Consider the following 19546-nt stretch of genomic DNA (forward strand, 5'->3'; position numbering starts at 1 on the left):
TTATACTTAAATTGATAACATGATTGGAAATAAATTGCAAAAACAAACACACACACAAAAAACCCAAAGCCATTTAAACAGAAAAAAAACCCCAAACCCTTGTAAACACGTATTTACAGGAAAATGCCTGAGATGTCTAATCTGAGTGGGTTTTAGATACATTATTAACATATTTAAATTAATGAATTGGAAGTGCTGTGAAGCAACTCATTCAAGAAACACATATTAGTTTAAATGAGTATGTATCCATAGGGCTACACTTTTGCTCTGTGTTTGTACGAAAGCAGATTTTTTGCTATGATTTCATTTTCACCAAAAAAATTCTACCCCCAACCATACTGGTATCGACAACATTTTCTTCTGCTCATTCTGATTTTTTTTTAATTTATCTACAAAAGTCGGCAGAAGGAATTGCAGTGCTATATCTCAAGTATAAAATTTGTGTGGACAGTAACAACGTAGGAACCTGTTTTTCCAGGGGTGTAACAGTAAGTAGGCTGCTCACCCCAGGCAGCATACTCTACAATCCTGTAGTTACTTGCTTTTGCAGCGCCTCCGATGTAGGCACATGTTTCTAAGTTATGAATGAAACACTTCCAAAATATTTCAAGTGGCCTTGCACCTAAAGGCCACTAGCATCCTGATGTGTCATGAAGGAATCCAGTCAATGCTGACAAAAAGGAGACAGAGAGTCTTGGCTGAAGAATGCCAAAAGCCAGCTCTAAGCACAAAGAATGTAACCAATACAGCAGACAAAGTTCAAAAGCTCATGGTGTTTTGACTACACCATGCCACAAGAAACGGGATTAGCTGCTACCCTACCAAAGCAACAAAGTTTCCCAATCAGAAGACAAGATGTCCTTCCTCAAAAGAAAACAGACCCTTTAATCACCCTTCACTGTAGTTTTCCATTAGCCACATTATATGCCTCTATTTGAGTGCGATTTTATATTATTATTTTCATTTGGCAGTCTCTAAAAGCTAAGAATACTCCCTACAAGAGACATTTTAAAAGACCTCTGAAGAAAACTGGTTGCCAGAGAAGACAGAGAAGAGGGGCACTCAACAAAACCCAGTCTGGTAAAGATATTAAGATTACATTGTTGGTTTGAGGGGTTTTGGCAGAATGGGAGAGAAAAGTTAAAGATAACTGTTCACTGCTCTTGTCACCGCTTAATTTACCTGTGCTACATTTTTCTTAAGTGCATCTCTGCAAATCTCTGCTGCAGCGGGGTGTTGGATGCGTGGCTAATCCTGGGAATCCAGTCTGCTCTGAAGATACCACATACCTGGGAAGGCTCAAGGCCATCTTGGGCCGGGCTTAGAGCAGCCTGGTCTAGTGGAAGGTGTCCCTGGCCCTGGCAGGGAGGTGGGAGCTGGATGAGCTTTAAGGTCCGTTCCAACCCAAACTATGCTGTGATTCTATGATAAGGCCTTTTAGTGGATTTAAGAGATGGGAAGCTGGGACATGAACTTCACTTTTCTCCACTGGATGTGATCCAGGTCTATTTATATTCCTTTTAATCAAAATGGTGGCACCTGTGATTAACACCAATAGCAGAACGTCGGGTAAATTCCTTAGACACTGTAAACTCTGTCAACCACACAGTTGGTTTTCATGACTCATTTTCTTTGAATTAGGTGCCTGAAACCCACCTAAACTGCATGCTGCCTTTATGAATCTCACATTTACTCCACCATCAGCTCTAATTTTAAGGAAGGAAAAAAAAAAATTATAACATCACCGTATAGCGTGAATTAAAAATATTTTTTAAAGCCTGTCTTTCCTCCAAAACATAAAATCACTTTCTACCTAGACCTCACTTTTGCAGTTTGAATGAGAAGTCAGTATTTTCCCACTCCTTCTCAGTGCTGAAACCTCTTCTGTCACAAGAGTTGTGAACTAAACTGTCACCCGAGTGGAAATCTCTGCTCCCACGTGTGCATTATGCGACTGTTCTTCCCTTTAAAACAACTGAGGTTCCTGAATGAAGCAATATTCAAGAACATGCTAATTACGGCATAGACTATTCTGAGGTGTTTGCCATCATTGCTAATCATGATGTGCCATGGAGAGGAGCCAAGATTCCCAGCTTAAAACAGTTAGAATCTTCTCCAAACAATTAACCTCAACACTAGGGATGAGATTCAGCTTGTCTAATTTTATCCATCTAAAAATTAGATACGGAGCCTAAATCAGTTTTAGGTTCCCTCTACAGCTGATGAAAAGAGATGATTTCACCTGTCTTAGGATGGGATGAATCACTCTGTGGTGGTGAGGCCTCCCTCTCCCTGCTGATAAAGAGATGTAGCTAAATATCCAGCTTTACACTACACATGTATCTTTTAGTCTGCCAGTTAAATGAATCACAACCTAGGGGAGGAAAAAGAAGTGATAATGCAAGTAAAAAAGAGAGAGAGTGATAGAACATTCCTTCCTTTTTTTAGCACTCGGCAGTTCAGTGCTTTGATCATTCAACTTGTCACCTTGGGTTAACTTCTGAGGATGTTTGAGACTTTTTGTGTACTTGACCTTTTGTTTAGCAATCTAATGTGATCAAAAGCAGGCAGTTTCTCTGAGTAACATAAAACTGGAGATTAACAAGGGAATGCTAGCTGAAGAGCTGAGTTTTGAGAAGAGATTTGAAGCAGGAGAGAAAGCCAATACATTCCAATTAAAATTCATTTTAGATTGGTTGTAATTTTTTTAGTCCAGTAGAGAACAGCCACAACAAAAAACTCAGACTCGAGATAAAAGTCAGTAACGCCCAAATGAGAGTTGTAAGAATAAGATTTCATACCTGGAATGGAAAGAAAGGAGAAATTACAGGTAGGGATTGGACAATATTGCTAATATGTGCTCAGAACATAGCTTTGAGAAAAACTACTTGTGAGAGTAAACCTCACTTGAGGTAAAGACTGGGCTTAACATTAAAGACATTAACTCCTACCGTTATTGTAAGCAAGCAGAACTGCATCAAAATAAACTTGATTCTGTTCTCAAGTTCCCCCATCCTGCCCCAAACAATCTACAGTCTCCCAAATCCGTACAACTCCTCACATCAGACAAAGGACAGTCAGTATTCTCACACAATAATACTCCATTTTAACATCTTTTTCACTCTTTAAATGCCAAAAATGTCTAATCCATTATTTCTTGTGGTTTGACTGTTATTAGTACATCATACTGCAGTCAAATAAACCAAGGTTAATTATTATTCTACCACTGTGAACTGTTTTAAATTCCAAATACAGCCTCTTTGAAAAGATTACATCCACAAAAATCCATTTGAAGGAACATTTCTTAAAATCTATTTTAAGAATGTAGAGGCTATCAACCCTTTCTGTTTGTGTGTTACAACACAGTCATTAATTACATGATAAATGAAAAATATTCTTTTACACAGGGCATCCAGCTCATCAGTATGTTAATTTTGTGGTGTTAAAATTCTTTTAACGTAGCTTGTTGTGTGTATCTATTTTTGTGGAATTTTTTTTTCCAAATAAATTAATTGTATGGATTGATAATCAAAACTGTGATTTTTTTGCTGAACTCATTATATCAAGCACTCAACATATTTTAGCAAAAACTTACCAAAACCCATTAGCCTGAGGCAGTCACCCAGCATGGGAAATTTCAGGATGAACACAGTGTGTGTACCAAATTTTAATCTGTTACCAAAAAAATCCCTAACAAACCAGTAATAGAGATAATTGGTCTGAGTATGGTGTTGCTGTATGGTGTTGCTGTCACAAGTTTTAACAAAAATTGAAGATCAGTATCCTTTTTCTGTCTATTTGTCTTTAACAACATAAACAGTATTACAAAATGTTAGTCACGTCAATAAATCCACCAAGAGAACTAAATTTTTATCTAAAATGCCTCCACGGCAATTTAATTTATTCAGTGATCATCCCCCTGTGCAAGATCTCTCTCCCCAAATCTTCAAGTTATGGATATAATCTGAGTTTTGCAGTCAGTGTAGTGGTCAATAGGTAGAAAGAGGCACCTCCGGAGGAAGACTCAGCCCATCCATCCTACCACCAGCTCTGGGTGGCATCAGCCCCTCAGCTCTGAGGTGGCTGAGCAGAACAAACCCCATCCTCAGGCTAACTCGGGTGGAGCTGAGAAATTATCTTCCTTATCACTGGAATGACTCTCCCTCTGGGGGCAGAACTGGTCTGTAAACTCCTCCTGGCATCTTGCAGTTGTGGGAGAAGCAGCCCGGTCCCAGACACCTCTGCGTCCCTGAAATGGGAACAAATATACAAGGACTAAGCACTGAGAAGTGCACTGATACCAGCAAACAGGGGGTAACTGTTCTGCTCTCCGATTTGGATCCCACACCCGCATGTCACAGTGCCCATGAGGGCAGGCACTTCACTCCTGGCAAAGGGTGCAGTTTGGTTTTGTTCTCAGCTACCTCTAGCCAAGGCAGACGAGAGGAACACAAAAAGCCAGCGTGGGCTCTGCTCTTAGCACAGCACTGGACATATTTAGGATGGCTGTAAGTGAAGAGTAGCAACACAGCTATTAACAGCATCAAACAGGAGAGAACCACAAAGAATGGGAGCAGAGAAATGTGCATTCATTAACTTGTCTTCTATTCACAGCATTTCCTTCCTAAAATACATCCAAAGTGGTAGCCCTGCACACCCTGCAGCGTGTACTTGTCTTGTATCCCAGGATTACATCTGGATAAGCAACTACAACGCACTGAAGCACCCTGATTTTTTTTAAGTGCTATCAGAAGAGTGTATACTACACTATATATATATATATCTTTCTCCTACAGAAGGATCCGAACTGATATTCTGTTTCTTTAAAACAGAATTCAACCCAAATGGAAGCCAAAAAAACTCAGAGGACCAGTTCCCCCCTGTAAATTCTATGGCAAATGGCTTTCAAGGCTGAGGCTGAGAAGCCACACTCCAGAATACGCTTAGTCCCGTATGTCTGAGTGACACAGGGGATTAACGTGCACCAGGGTGCACTGAAGCATCCCACAGGAATCAGTCACGCAGGAACCCAGATGGTGCAGGAGAAAGGGTCAGAAAGAAGAAATGAATGTTAAGAATGCAGAAGAGAGCAGAAAAATCTTTCGTAACATTTAGAATTAGTAGAAACATTGAAAAGAGACAATTTACCCAGAAATGCACCTCGCATAGGTGGCATGGTAGGGACAAACACACAAAAGCTGAAGAGCAAAACAGGAACCCTGTGGTTGCCTTCCTTTCTCCTCTCCCCAACCTCAGCTGAATTCTTTGCTGTGAGGCACCTTTCTGTCAGCTGTACCAACACAAAGGTTTCTCGATTTCTGTTAAAATCCTGTTGGGACAGAGTTTCTCCAGGGGTGGGAGGATTGTGGCCTGGGAATTTCATAGATGTCAGGGTAGCAAGGGACAGAGCACAAGGAAGACTCAAAACCTTCGAGCTGGCTCAGCCCAACCAACCTCAGAATGAAGCAGCATGGGCAAGGATGAGCTTTTAACAGCAAGAAAAGGAAAACTTCACGCATTGTCTGTATGTTACCTATTCAGATTGACTGTGAAGAGCCTGTCAAACATACCTAACAACCTGTCAGAATATTTTGGAGCACTGGATGAACCACACATTAACAAGATACCTTACAGCTCAGCTGTGTGTTTGCTGCTAAAAGCTTGAACACTTACTGCATGCCCATCCTGGTTTCAGCTGGGATAGGGTGAATTTTCTTTCTGGTAGCTGGTACAGTGCTGTGGTTTGGATTTACTATGAGAATAATGCTGATAACATGCTGATGGTTTTAGTTGTTGCTAAGTAGTGTTTGCACTAAGTCAAGGATTATTCAGTTTCTCATGCCCTGTCAGTGAGAAGGCTTGAGGGGCACAAGAAGCTGGGAGGGAGCACAGCCAGGAGAGCTGATGCAAACTGGCCAGGGAATATTTCATACCATACGATGTCAGGCCCAGTATATAAACTGGGGGGAGCTGGCCAGGAGGGGTGGATCACTGCTCGGGGACTGGCTGAGCAGGTGGTGAGCAATTACATTGTGCATCACTTGTCTTTCTTGAGGTTTATTTCACTCTATTTATGCTATCTTTGTTGCCATTACTATTATTTTAATTTTTATTTCAATTATTAAACTGTCATCTCAGCCCATGAGTTTTATTTGGTTTCAGTTCTCCTCCCCATCCCAGCAGGGGGTGGGGGGGGAGGAGTGAGGGAGCGGCTGCCTGGTGCTCTGCTGTTGCCCGGGGTTAAACCACAACAATGCCTCATTCAGCCCCCACCCTTCCTCATTTTCCAAACCACCCTCAGTTTGTCTTACTTCCTCTCCTCTCATTCATCAGTACAATCTACACTGGCCAAAAGATTCAACTGAGTGGAGAGCAAGATTAGACATCATCTCTCCTAGAATATAAACCAGAGAGTTAAAACCGGGATTCTATTACTTTTTAAAAATACTTCTAATTCACTGCTACTGACTATACAATTTATAGCAACACAAAGATCAGGAATAACTAATTTAATAATGTCACACACCTACAAACATATGCCAGCTGTCAAATGACGCTAGAAATGTCTGGCATCTTTTTAAAATTCATCCCTGGAATTACTGCAATTGCTACCTGGCACCACACAGATACAAAACAGAAGCATTTCTTGCATATCTTACTCCTTTTTGTCTCTCTATCCACTAATCCCACGAAAGAAATTCCTCACATAGGCCACTGAACTCTAAGGAGAATCCCTTCTTTGAACACCATGGTCAACAGCTTCCAAAGGGCTCCAGTCATGAAAAGTTTGGGAAGTGCAGCGTGGGGAGTGAAACAACTGCAGAACCTGATACTTTGGGAACTGAGAATTTAGAAGAATTTCACCACCTCTGACTGGACTTCAGTAATGAGCTGGCTGCCTTTGGGCTCCAATTTTCCCTTCCCTCACAGAGTCCCCACTTTACCTCTGAATCTGTTCTTTTACACTTACCCTCTTGCCCTTTCACACAGGCCCCATCGCTTTTCCTTCCCTCTAGAATATTTTTTCCAAATTAATCCCATATCCCCAAAGTAACGATACACTGAAACACTTTCATCCGTATTCTTCTTGCGTGCACAGCTGCTTGTCTCCGATCCCATCCTAAATTCTCAGAGTGTGACCTCCTGCCACTCTGTCCCTGCCTCCTCCTGGGGGGCTCCAGACCCTCTGCCACCACCAGCAGCCGTGGGATCAGAATGTATCACCACTGACAGTGGCAGCTCCTGGCTGCCAGCCACTCTGCATAGCACTGTGACAAGATGCCAGCTAGTTAAGCATTAAACTATTTAAGTTAGTTATTCTACTAGCCTAATTTTCCTTACTCTTAGCTGTTCTAGTTACTGTTAGTTCACAGGGAAATGCTGTTCTGTTGATGTTCTCTCCCTCATTTTTGTTTAAAATAAAAACCTACCTTCCTCCAGAGGGGTATGGCACTTTTTGCATTGTTGAGACACGAGCAGCTTCCAAAGCCTTGGAGAAGGACTCTCTTAGCAACCCAGCTAACGCAGCGTCCTGGAGAGAATAAATAAACCCACAATTTAAAAATTCACAAGTAAAAATCACTCTCATTCCTCTGCTGTTCTTTCACTAGTCAGTACACTGTCTCATCCAGCCCACTCCTCCAGGGCTGGAGCAGAAGGAACCTTGGTATAACCTTGCTACTACCATAAACAATGTCTTATGATTAGTGAAGGATTTGAGTTCTAAATTAAAGCTTTAGAATAAATGAGTCATATTCTGCAACAGAAAGGTCAGTGGACACACAGAAACTAAACCAGCCCAGGGAAATTATGTGATGGCTCCATGGATATTAAACTGGCTTCTGACAAATTTATCTTTGTTTTAACAAAGAAGATTAATATTAAACTTCTAGTAAACATTAGTATTCTAAAAATAATGTAAAGAGAGGGAACCTTTTCTATCTTTGATTGAAGCATACTGTTGAATGGTATTTGTATTAGTAAAGTGTCAAGTAGATAACGTATCTGCTGGATAAACAAGCCCCAAAAAAAGGAAGTTTCAGATGACCAACACATAACTCACTGAGAAATGTGGCTAACATAACTTGCTAAAAAAAACCCCATTTATGAACAGTTGGCATTTGCATAGACATATTTTTACGGGTTGGGTAAAGTTTGTTGTAGCTGGTAAGTGTAACTGTCACCATTCATTTCAGACAGTTTTTTGTACAGGGTCTTTTTTGTTCTTAGGGAAGCAGACAGCTGAAATGCCAGAGATCTCCAAATGCACATGCCACCACCTAAAGGAACAGCAAGTCTGAGGCCATTCAGGAACATGAGAATTTCAGCTATGTGGGTGAATATGATTTCACTGGATGTTTGGTGCATGAGTATGAATATGGGCGATAAAAAACCCATGTCAAGTAGCTTTAAAACAAACTCAGGAAAAGTCAGACACATCTACAGGAGAACTGAAGGACCATGATGAAAAGATTTTTAAAATGAGCTTTTACACTGAGAGCTACATGAATGAGATTTGCAACTGCAGGCTTAAAAATAACCCAAAAAATACCCAAAGAAACAAACAAAAAAAAACCCCAAACTGTGTCTTCTGTCCTCCATTCCTCAGGCTTTCAGCAAAAACAGAGTTTTGACATTCTTTATAGAGATAGCAGGACTTCGTTGTTCTGGAATTCACTGATCCCAAACAACTCAGCCAAATACTAAAATCTGCTGCTGCTACTGCCACAATTATTTTTCGTTTGCTATCTATACTAGCCATGTATTGTTTCTTTTGATACATCTTAGGCCAAATACTCATTTTTTCCAATGCAAAACCCCAACCTGTATTTCTGAAGCACATTCATATTAATAAATCCAACAGGCAGAGTACAATTTTCACTTGCCTCGAGGACGGCACGTTCCAAAAATATTTGGATTAGCATGACTCCAATGTAAAGAGGGCTGGATCAGAGGTAGCTGACACCAGTGTTCCCTCCCAACTTCTATACACGTTCTGAGCCTCCCAGTTTTTGCCTAGCATGTAAGGTGAAATGTGGTAAAATAAACACCAAAGTAACACAGTTTGATTTCTTAACCAAGGCACCTTCCTACCTCGTGGACAGAAGAGAAACAATGAAGGGCATGAAAAATTTGAGCAGAGAGTTAATCTTAGGTCAAATTGTCAGTTGGTGTAAATGAGCACTACTCCACTTCAGTGCACAATGACAATTTACACCAGCTGAGAGGCTGACGTGGGGACTCTCCACTGCAAATGCTGTGCTGAGCAGGCAGCTGCAGGAGATCTAACTTCCCTGAGAGTCCTGTCTTGTTCATATTCAAGAATTTGAACTCCAAATTTCTCTGGAGCAATCAATTTGCGTAGCTTCCTTGGAAATGATGATGAAAGTATAATTTGCAGGCAATGTCTCCAGGAACAATCAAATAGCGTACTAATGTTGACCATAAATCATAATTACAGTGGAAACACTGGCTGAGGTCTGTTCTTTAAACACACAGAATTAAGGCAGCATAATAGACTGGAAAAGACCATTCCCTATAATCCCATTCATAAATTTACCAGGTTCTATCTTAAACCCAATTTCTTTGCCTTCGATATCCTCACTGCAAGCCTTCCAGAATCTTACACCTCTGACAGTTTATAATCTTCTAATTTGCAGACTGTGCTTATTCATGATCAGCTCATTTTACCAAAGCACTGGGCCCTGACCTCGTGGCTGATGTGCATAAAATAGCTTTGGAGGAAAAAAGTAACATCTTTTATTAGATCAACAGACATAGCTGAGGTGAGACAAACAAGAGTTTAGGCCACAAAACCCTCCTTAAGGCCTGAAATAGAAGCAGAAAAATACAAGTTAAATACAGCTTGGCAGCCGTTGTTCTGAATAAAACTCAATGATGTCAAACAATTACCCAGTTTGAGAAAAAGCTATCCACAAAATACTGGGGATATTAACAAGGTGTGAGATGGTTAAGCCATAGGATAGCACATGGGCCAAAAGAGATGCCATTAGCTGCCAGAACTAAAATGTTCTCTAGACATCCTATTACTTAGGGAACATCCTGCCTAGATAGCTCCAGAACAACTGGATACAGGAAATCGTCACAAAACGTGTCCCTCCACCTCTAGGCAGCCGTGAGCCCAGACGTTTAGCAACTGCCTGTGATGCCAGAGCTGTACCCACCCTGCCCTCGGGGGGGTGATTGTGAGGAATCCTTCAAAAATGCTTTCCTCAGATCCTTGGTGGTTAAATTCTGGATATGTGGGTTTGAAACTGTAACAGCTGAAAAGTGCAGCAGATAATACTTGGTAGCCACTGAGCAAATGATGGAGACACTACAAAAAAACTCAAAAAGAAACAGCGTCCATCTAGTCCGTTGAGCACAGTGAAAATCACCCCACTGCAGCAACAGGTCCTGTACTCACCCTCGTCAGGCAGGGCACGAGTCCCGCACCAACGCTCGCGTGCTGCACACACATCTGTCAGCACAAGATCACGATGTGAGAATCAGCTCTGCAGGCGCCAAAGCTATAAAGAAAATGAACAGGACACCACACACTTAGATCCTTGTGTTACCAAGTTTTTTACAATTACTTCACAAACTGCTGTAGGACAAGGAATCTTTAAATATGCATTTTAATACTTCCATAGACTGATTTTTCAAAGGGACACAATGGTTTGGATGATTTAAGCTCTATTAGACAAGATATTATTTTAAAATGTATACTATATACTTCTCATGTTCATCTGAAAAAACATTCAGGACTTGCTAACTCTACCTTCACTTAACATCTCTCAGGACAGCCCTGATTAGAAGTATCTGAAACAGTTAAAATTAAAGCACAGGTTCCATGTGTACATGTGGTGAGGGGTGTTTACTTGAGGAAGCAGTCCAGTTAGGGTTAACTTACCCTAAAAAACACTACCTTACATGAGTGAACTGCAGAGAAAGAGGCCCTCTGGAAAGCTAATATCACTTTTTATGACTTTGTGTCTATGTATAAAAAGTAAGCTGTTCAAAAAGCTCCTCCTAAATGTTCAAAAAATAAAAGGCCAAATGGATTCACACATCAGTCTCTGCATGTGCCTTTCTCTGAACAACCTCACTGAAAGGAGTGAAAAAAAAAAAAATAGTTTCCTTGCTTTCCTTATCAGAAGTTTGGAGAAACAAAAAAAAGTCATTCTCATAACATTCCTGGATGCATTTTAAATAATCCCCAATTTCAAATAATTCCCAAAGGAATTGGGAAAAATGAAAAGGAAGGTAAAGAGATAGCTTGTCTGACTTTAAGGGGGGGGCAAAAAAAAAAAAAAGACAATTATATCCTGACACACCTCTGTGCCTTCCCCAGAACCCTCAACGGAGTTGTAAAAAGGGGTGACATTTCCACCTACCCCATTACTAATTTAGGCAAAGGAAGAACTTGCCAAAAAGCTATTTATAGCAAAACTGGCCAGGGCAGCGGAGTGGGGGTCCGTGAGGGGTGCGGAGACAGGTGCAGCGGGAGCGCGCATGACCCCATCCGCCGGGGTGAGGGCTGGCTCAGCCCAGCTCAAAAATATGTCAGCTTGGGCTCATGATAGTCACAGGGCTTTTCCATCAGCAGGCGGGGCGGGGAGACGCGGGGTGGGAGGGAGGGAAGGAGGGAAGGGCACCGCGGCCGGGGCCTATAAATTACCAGCAAACGCGCCTTTTCCTTCAATGAAAGAGGAAGGCGAGGCAGAGCTGAGCGGGGGAAAATAGAGGGGAAAAGGGTCAGGTGTAGTTTTGTTCCGCTGAAATTTCAGCTTTTTTTTTTTTTTCCGTCATATTCCTGTGAAGGAGGCAACCCTACAAAGATGAAATACATCATAGGCATCGGAGGGTGAGTTCCTGTTAACATTGTGTATATATATATTCTGCTTTTTCTTCCCTTCTAATTGTTGTATGTAAAATGGTCTAAATCTGGGAGGTTATATATATATATATATATCTGACTATAAAATATTACAGGATTCTAGAAATGATACAACTTGCTGACCCTTCGTTGGCACTGCTTAGAGAGCTCTGCGGGGTGGCATATACCAAACTTTTATAGGATTAACAGTAGGTATGATGAAATAAAAAAAAAAATATTTCAAGCAAATTTATAGGTCAGATGGAGTGGCTTGCCTCAACTATGAAAAAAGATGTTTTCAACATTGTTAGACTTCTAAAAGCTTCTCTGAAAGACAAAGAGGGGGGAAAAAAAACCCTTCAAATAAGACGAGGGGGGCGGGGGTGTACAAAAAGCTTTTCTCTGGCAAAATAGGATTTAGAAGCAAGCCCGCCTGTGTGCTAGGACAGGGCGGGAGAGCTTGGCACATCCCTGCCGACTGCAGAAGGGTTTGAAAAACTGACACCGGGCAAGACCTTGAATTATAATGTAGGTTAAAGGCAGGGTGGGATTTTATAGCCTTTGAATAAAAAGTTAGGAATAAGCACATTCAAGCTCGAAAGCTCTCTCCTTTGAAGAGGAAGATTATTTAGAGCTTTCATATTAAAACGAGCTTTGCAGGTATAAGGAAGTCTGAGTCATGCTCTGAGAAAAGAGCGAGCCTCCCTCATTCATAATTCATTTAAGGCGTTTTTAAAAAGCGCTTTTCTCAAGCCTGACTTTCACGGGGCGGCTTCTTAAGCTGATGAGCTTAAGCCTCCTAACGAGCAAGATTGTTTTGGGGCAATGAATGCCGGCAAGGGATTGTCTGAAATCTACCTCAGGCAGCTGCCAGCTCCTCGCCGGCCCCAGCGGTCACCGAAGACCCCGCGGGCGCTGACAGGGCGTCCGGAAGGAGAGAAGCTCCGCCGCCTCCGGCTCGGGCGGGGTGGCGGGGTGCGGAGGGGCCGGAGATGGCGGCGCGGCCCCGCGCTCCCGCCGCGCAGCCGTTGAAGCGCGCGGGAAGCGCCACGAGCCGCCGCCGAGCCCGCGCGCGCGCGCCGGACGCAGCCGCGTTTAGGGAAGGGGCGGGGCGAGGGGGCGGTCGTAGCCAATGAGCGGCCAGCGCGCGCCGTGGCGCCGGCGAGGCGGGAAATTCAAACGGCCCCGGGCGCGGGGCGTCCCGCCGAGGGCCGGCGCGTCCCCGCGGCTCTGACGAGGGTTTCTCTCGCCTCTCCGTGTAGTGTCACCAACGGTGGTAAAACCACCTTGACCAACAGAATCATCAAGGCGCTCCCCAACTGCTGCGTGGTCCACCAGGATGATTTCTTCAAGGTAAGCTGAGCTCCTCCCCTTGCTTAAGACACCAACTGCGGCTTGTATGTGTAGGGATAGTCGTAGTGGGTCGCTCCCCCCCCCCCGTAAGTTTTAGATACTTGTGCATGCTTTCCAGGTAAGTTTTGACAGCTTAGGAGCAATTTGCTTTATGATATCTTTCTTTCTTAAATATCCATATATTTAATTTTTAAGATGACTTTGGACAGGCAAGGCGATACTCGCCTTTACAAATGTTGGTATCTGCCAGCTTCCACAGAAGTGTAGCTTGGCACAGCTGAGCACAGAGCAGTTGCAACAAAAGCTTCCTTTTGTTTTAACAACAGATGTAACTTTAGGCCAAACTCCTGATCTAGGTTAGAGGTCATTTACTGTGCTCTGCACAAATTTTCTCCATGGTGGTTTTTCCTCCTGATTTTGTTTAAATAAGAATGTTGCTTCTACCTAATACTTTAGGATTTAAGCACCCCTACACTGCTTTAAGTACAGAAAGACAGTTGTATTGGGTTTCTGAATCATTAAAACATTGCTAAAGATGTATTATAGACCTGTGCTGACTTGGGTTCCTTGCTCAGCAGGGGAAGTGGTCACATCACAACCGCCTTGCAAAACCCTGTAGGCGGCAACCATTTCACAGGAATTACAATATTGCTGGCCCCCACCATACGGGGAAGTCAGAGACCTGGCAATGTATTTGTTGTATGGCATCCCCTGACACACGAGGTGCTCCGGCATCGGTAGCCGCGTGGGTTGTTCCTCCTGCCTTTGCAGGAGGATGTGCCATACGAGGGAGAATAAGAGGCTCATTTGGGGGAGCTGCTTTGTCAGAAGTCTCATGCACAAATTTGATCAGATCTGAGCCCTCAAAGTAGAGGAGGAATTCTCTTTGCCCATAAAAGATCTGTAACTTCTCACTAGTGTGTTTAGCTGGAAAATGCTAGTGCAAGTAAAACTAAGTGACCAACAGCCATGCCATGCTGACCTGCATTTTTATTAGAGCTGTTAGGAATTAAAATAGCTATTCTTGAACATGTAAACTGTAGCAGTTAATTAAGAACTTAAAATGAAAATACAGTGTTATATGTTGACTAGTACAGGGGCCTGTACTAGTTTGGCTAGTAACACCATATCAAGTTATTAACCTAGAACTCTTTGTCCATAGTGGCTTGACTGAGCCAAGAGAACTTTTCCAAGTTCTTGGGGTTGGTGAAAGATGGGTACTTAAATTTTAATGTAGTCCAAACAGGATCTGTGATTGTTTTGTTAAGTGAACACTTGCTTTGTTGTGTATTGCAGTAGTGTCCAGGTTGTGATCGGATCTTAGGTAACTGATCACGCTGAGTTTGCAGCAATGTTTTATTGCTCACTATATTTCAGCCACAAGATCAAATAGAAGTCGGGGAAGACGGCTTTAAACAATGGGATGGTAAGAGCAGTGTTCGCTATAGGATGCAGTAATGTATATTTTTTCTAAGTATTTCTTTTTAATAATTAAAGATTTAACAGTAAATTTATGTAACTTCAATTTTACAAGTTCATTCTATATTATACTCTCCAGCCTATGTGGTTCGTGGTATTTGATTATATACCTTTTTCCCACCCATCCCCTTTCTTCTAACTAGTGTTGGACTCCTTGGATATGGAGGCAATGGTGAGCACTGTGCGTGCGTGGATTGAGAACCCAGTGAAGTTTGCCCGTTCCCACGGGGTGAATGTTACGCCTGGCTCTAAAGAGCCAGCCTCCAAAGATATCCATATATTGGTCATTGAAGGCTTCCTGCTTTATAATTACAAGTAAGGTTTGGGGAACTATTAACTGTTTGCCAGGGAAGAAACTAGAACCCTTGTGCCAGAGCTAAAATCTCCTTTTTTACTAATACACCCTTCCTGTCTTGTTCTGAGGTATCCTGTGTAAGAATTTTTCTCACTTTACTAGTAAAGCTTACCAGTAAATGCTGGTAAAAATGAGGTGCACAAAGTGACTTTCTCGTGGTAACTAGGAACTAACTTTAGGGTGTACCCTTGAACTCCAGGGCACAGGGAGCTTTAGATCAGAACCTGTGAGTACTGAGCCTCTGGGCTTCCCTCCTGCTCTCCCTCCACGGTGCCTAAACCTTGACCTGGAAGGGTCCTTGATGAGAACAGGGAGATAATTCATTCTGCATCCACTGCTTGGAATATCCCATGGAATTTAGGAATAGTTCTCATATTACACATGTGCTGTTTAAAACTGACTAAATTGAGCTTAACTGGAGCAAAGATCAGTCTCTTTTTGCTTTTTATTTATTGGGGGGGGGGAGGGAATGCTTGGCAGGAAGATGGGGAGACGAGACTAGCAGTGAAGAGAAAAAAATTCCAATAGCTAAATATATAAACTTCAGAAAGTTGCATGCTATAAACATGACAAGGAAAAGATTCTTGGCTCCAAACTATAGTTCTCTTTACAAAACTCAAGAGAACAAGCTGTGCATGACACTTAGCAAAAAAAAAACCAAACCCCAAACAGTTGTTTATAAGCTGTACCTTGAGAGAAGCAGCACCCTTCCAGCTTTCCAAACTGAAGGGGAAATATAAAATGGCAGGCTCAGGCTGTCCATACCAAGAATGGCCAACTGGAGATGGCACTGGCAGAGTGCCGGGTGCTCTTGGCCTGTCCCCGGGGAGGTGATTCTCGGTATCTCCCCTGAAGGTTACAGATGCCTCTGAAGTGCCCTGTGTTGTTAACAGGACCTTTCCTTAGTCTGAGGGAGTATTTCATCCCCAGCCCTGGAGCTTGCTCAGTTCATACTATATTAAGCATTTATGCAACCCTCAGTAGGCTTTTAGTCTCAGACTCACCAGCCTCAAACTATATTTGCTTTAAGGATTTTTGGGGTTTTTTTTCTTCAGCCCCATAGGAGCGCAACGCGGTGAGCTGCAGCAGAGCCTGTATTTCTGGAAAAGAATGAGAGTTGATGAGTTGCCTTGTACCAAATCTGTGCCCGTGCACATTTTGACAGCTTGCTTCAGCACAACAGGCCAGACAGTCAGTTCATATCAGATTGGTGAATCAAAATTTTTGTCTACTGCAAGGAGAAATTGGAATGATCTAGAGTTGCCCTTCACACCCCAGGTCTTCCCTGCCCTGTGTCTGATCCTCAGTAACTAGCAGCAGGTATTTGGGTGGGAAAAGTGCCTGGCCGACCTTTCTGACCTTCAGAAAACAGCCCCCTCCATGTTTTATAGCTACTAATAAACCTACTGTACGTGAGCTTGTGTCTTAATGAAAACACTTCTGTTGTCTACAATAGACACAGGTATGAGAGGCAGAAAGATTTTCATGACTCTGGCAGGTGATTAACACTTTTCTCTGTCAGAAAAAAAGACACATTCTTTCTACTCTACCCTAGACCACTGATAGACCTATTTGACATACGCTACTACCTGGCAGTTCCATACGATGAATGCAAAAGGAGGAGAAGGTAAGAAGATTCTTTGACATGAGTCTAATCCTTCCTTCCAATGAAGACTTGCCACTAAGCCTTCAGGCTACCTTTATGTTGCTATTAATGGGATATATTGGTGTCACAAATTGGAATTACAGTTGAAAATGTTAATCTAAGTGGAGAAAGACTTTCGCGTGGCGTTTTCTGCAAGTGTCGATCTGGCAGTCCCCTTTGTGTGGGTTTTATGGAGATCAGCCCATCGGTGCAGGAGGAACAGAGTCATTGCACGCTTCCCTGTGAGCATCAGTAAAGCCTCAGGCTGCTTGCTTTGCCTTCATCAGCTGCTTGTAGCTTCTGTATTCACTGGGGTGCTTAAATGGTTGCAAAGATCAGTATTGATGAGAAATTGGACCATGACAATCAGATTTCACAGAAATGCAATTCAGCAGCTGCTGAACTTCAGGCTCTGGCAGTGTGATCTGGGTAGTCCTGACGTTCCTTTTCCCTTTTGATATTTGCAGTACACGGAACTACACTGTTCCTGACCCACCAGGTCTCTTTGATGGACACGTCTGGCCCATGTACTTAAAACACAGGAAAGAAATGGAGGACTGTGGCGTTGATGTTGGTAAGCTCCTGAAATACAAATGCTTTGGCATTGTACTTTGGATTTTAAGGAAGACAGTAATTTAATTCGAGGAAACTTTAACTGTAATTATGCAGGGAGCTATTTTTACTCTTAAATTGTATTCTGGGTTGATTTTCTGTCCAGATAAATATATACAGTTTTATAGCTAAGAACTTGTTCCCTTTGTTTCATATCATATATCCATGTAAGATAAGAGAAAAAGAAAATATAATTAAAGAAAAAAAAAACACATTCTTTATAACAGGACAAGATATTTTTGTGGGCCATAGTTTTATTTTTTCAGGATGGTTCTGTTTTTTCCAATTGAAAAACAAGTTGTGATTTGGGTCAATAGAGTATGAAATATTTTCAAACTAATCTACAGAAATATTGTTCTGATCGCAAACCTCCAGCCTGACTGTCTCCTTCTTTCAGTTTATTTAGATGGACTGAAGTCTAGAGATGAACTTTACAATCAAGTCTTTGAAGATATTCACAACAAGCTTTTAAATTGCTTGTAGGTAAATATGTCCCTGCTTCTGAGGGTTGAAGCATGAGGGGCTCACTGCTGGAAACAACTTGCCCTTAAGCTTGGGTAGCTGTACTTTCCCTTCTTGCTTTTCAGGGTCTTGAAGACCTGAAAGACCCATGTACAGAATGATGTAAATAGTACTTAAAAGTCAGAATGAGGGTTTATTTGTGTAAACTCTGTGTACTGTCCTTTGGAAAGCATCTTTTGTATATAATTGAAAAATGAAGATAACTTATTCACAACTCTGTGATGGACAGGATTGTTTTGGTTTTTTTTTTATTTTCTTATTTTGTATTCCACTGGCTTAAACATCAGTTGAAAATGCCTTTTTATAATGGAGCAAGTAGACCTGTGTTAGGAAAACTAACTCTTCTGCTTATGTGCTTCTGCAGATATTAAGTCTTTATGTAATGGCTTGTTTGTAATGTCATCTCTTCAATTCAGTAAAAATCAACTTAAAATCTCTTGCTTTTGAGGTCCTGCTTTAATATGTTAGTCCTTAACTGCAGGAGAAATGGGCACAAAACTCCCCCAAAACACACCAACAGCCCCTTCTATTTCATAGGGCATTTGAAATTTCACCCCCGTGCAGCCTCAAACCTTTTGTGAGCTGCTTCTGCTTTGGTTTAAGTGATCACATGGGTCTGGAAGTTCAGACATCCCAGCCAGAGAGAGATTTGTGGAGGTGAACCAGCACTTCAGATATTTTTAAAGTGCTGGTATGGAACCAGTTTTATGTCAGCCCCAGCTTCATGGTGTTTCTCCCTTCACGCTCAAAACAAATTAGCACATAAAGATACTATGGCCTGTTTCACAGACCACTCGAGTGCTCCCAAGGTGAGAAGTTTGGCCAGAGGCCTATTTCTGCCTTTTGGAATCTAGAAGAGAACATTATTTGGTCCTAAATTCTCCAGCTAGCTCAGCCTCAAGAGCTGGCAACGGCTGCAGCTGTGAATTTAAAACCCAGAAAGCAAATTGTGGGATTTCTTGGGGACTGGGAGTAGCAGCCTCGTATTAAAATTGTGTTATTGGAAGAAACCTTTCAGGACTTGGTACTGAAAATGCCATCCTAATGCCAGTTTGAAACAGTGTTTAAACACATCCTTGGGGTCTGGGTGCAGTCTATTTACCAACAGACTTTTCATCAACTTGCTGTGGAGGTGGTGTAAGGAATCTCTGCTGCAGAGAGCACATACTCCTGTGTAATCTGCCTTCAAAATGTGTCCTGGGGAGCTTGCACCTGCGTAGCTTACATCCTTTTAGCAAAATCCTGCATTAAAAGTGCCTGATAGCACACTCCAAGTCTAAAATGTAGGTGCAGGAGGTTCTGCTTCTTCAAATGCTCCTGGTAAGTTTGTAGAAAGTCCATGGATTTTTTTATTCATCTATGTCCTCTCTTTCCAGCAAAACTATTAAGTAAAATAGCAGCAGCAATAGTTTTACTGATTTTTCTGTTGCCAGGGCTTTTTCTTAGTATTTCAGTGAGATAAAAAAAGCCTGCTCCAAGCAAGATAGCACAGAAGTACTTCAGCAAACACAATTGGAATATTGAAATAAATCATAATGTCGAGCGTAACATGCTTGAGAAAGGAATGGGCATATTGTTCCTGAAGCAAAACAGAGTGGTAGACCTTTATTTTCCTACTTCTGTGCTTTGAGAACAGCATTCTGCCTGAGTTTCCTCTACAAACGACACGATTTCTATTCTTCAGCTGGCTTTTAGGCAGAGC

The 19546-nt window shown here is 42.1% G+C and overlaps 1 protein-coding gene across 3 annotated transcripts; it reads left to right on the forward strand.

Annotated features, from left to right (window-relative positions):
* The first annotated feature begins 11477 nt into the window (after nucleotides 1-11477).
* Nucleotides 11478-18282, forward strand: NMRK2 (nicotinamide riboside kinase 2). 3 transcript variants are annotated; one of them, XM_074927860.1, is made up of 7 exons: nucleotides 11504-11866; nucleotides 13141-13238; nucleotides 14601-14657; nucleotides 14854-15025; nucleotides 16621-16692; nucleotides 17178-17284; nucleotides 17720-18282. In XM_074927860.1, the coding sequence occupies exons 1-7, from the start codon at nucleotides 11841-11843 to the stop codon at nucleotides 17803-17805; spliced, it is 618 nt and encodes a 205-aa protein (XP_074783961.1). In that variant the 5' UTR covers nucleotides 11504-11840; the 3' UTR covers nucleotides 17806-18282. The 3 variants fall into 3 exon arrangements, with proteins under 3 accessions (XP_074783962.1, XP_074783961.1, XP_074783960.1); XM_074927859.1 differs by having other exon boundaries at nucleotides 11511-11866; nucleotides 13141-13231; nucleotides 14609-14657; XM_074927861.1 differs by lacking the exon at nucleotides 16621-16692 and having other exon boundaries at nucleotides 11478-11866; nucleotides 13141-13231; nucleotides 14609-14657.
* Nucleotides 18283-19546: the final 1264 nt, after the last annotated feature.

This window comes from Athene noctua, chromosome 27 (assembly GCF_965140245.1).
Source record: "Athene noctua chromosome 27, bAthNoc1.hap1.1, whole genome shotgun sequence".
In the NCBI taxonomy this organism is placed as follows: domain Eukaryota; kingdom Metazoa; phylum Chordata; class Aves; order Strigiformes; family Strigidae; genus Athene; species Athene noctua.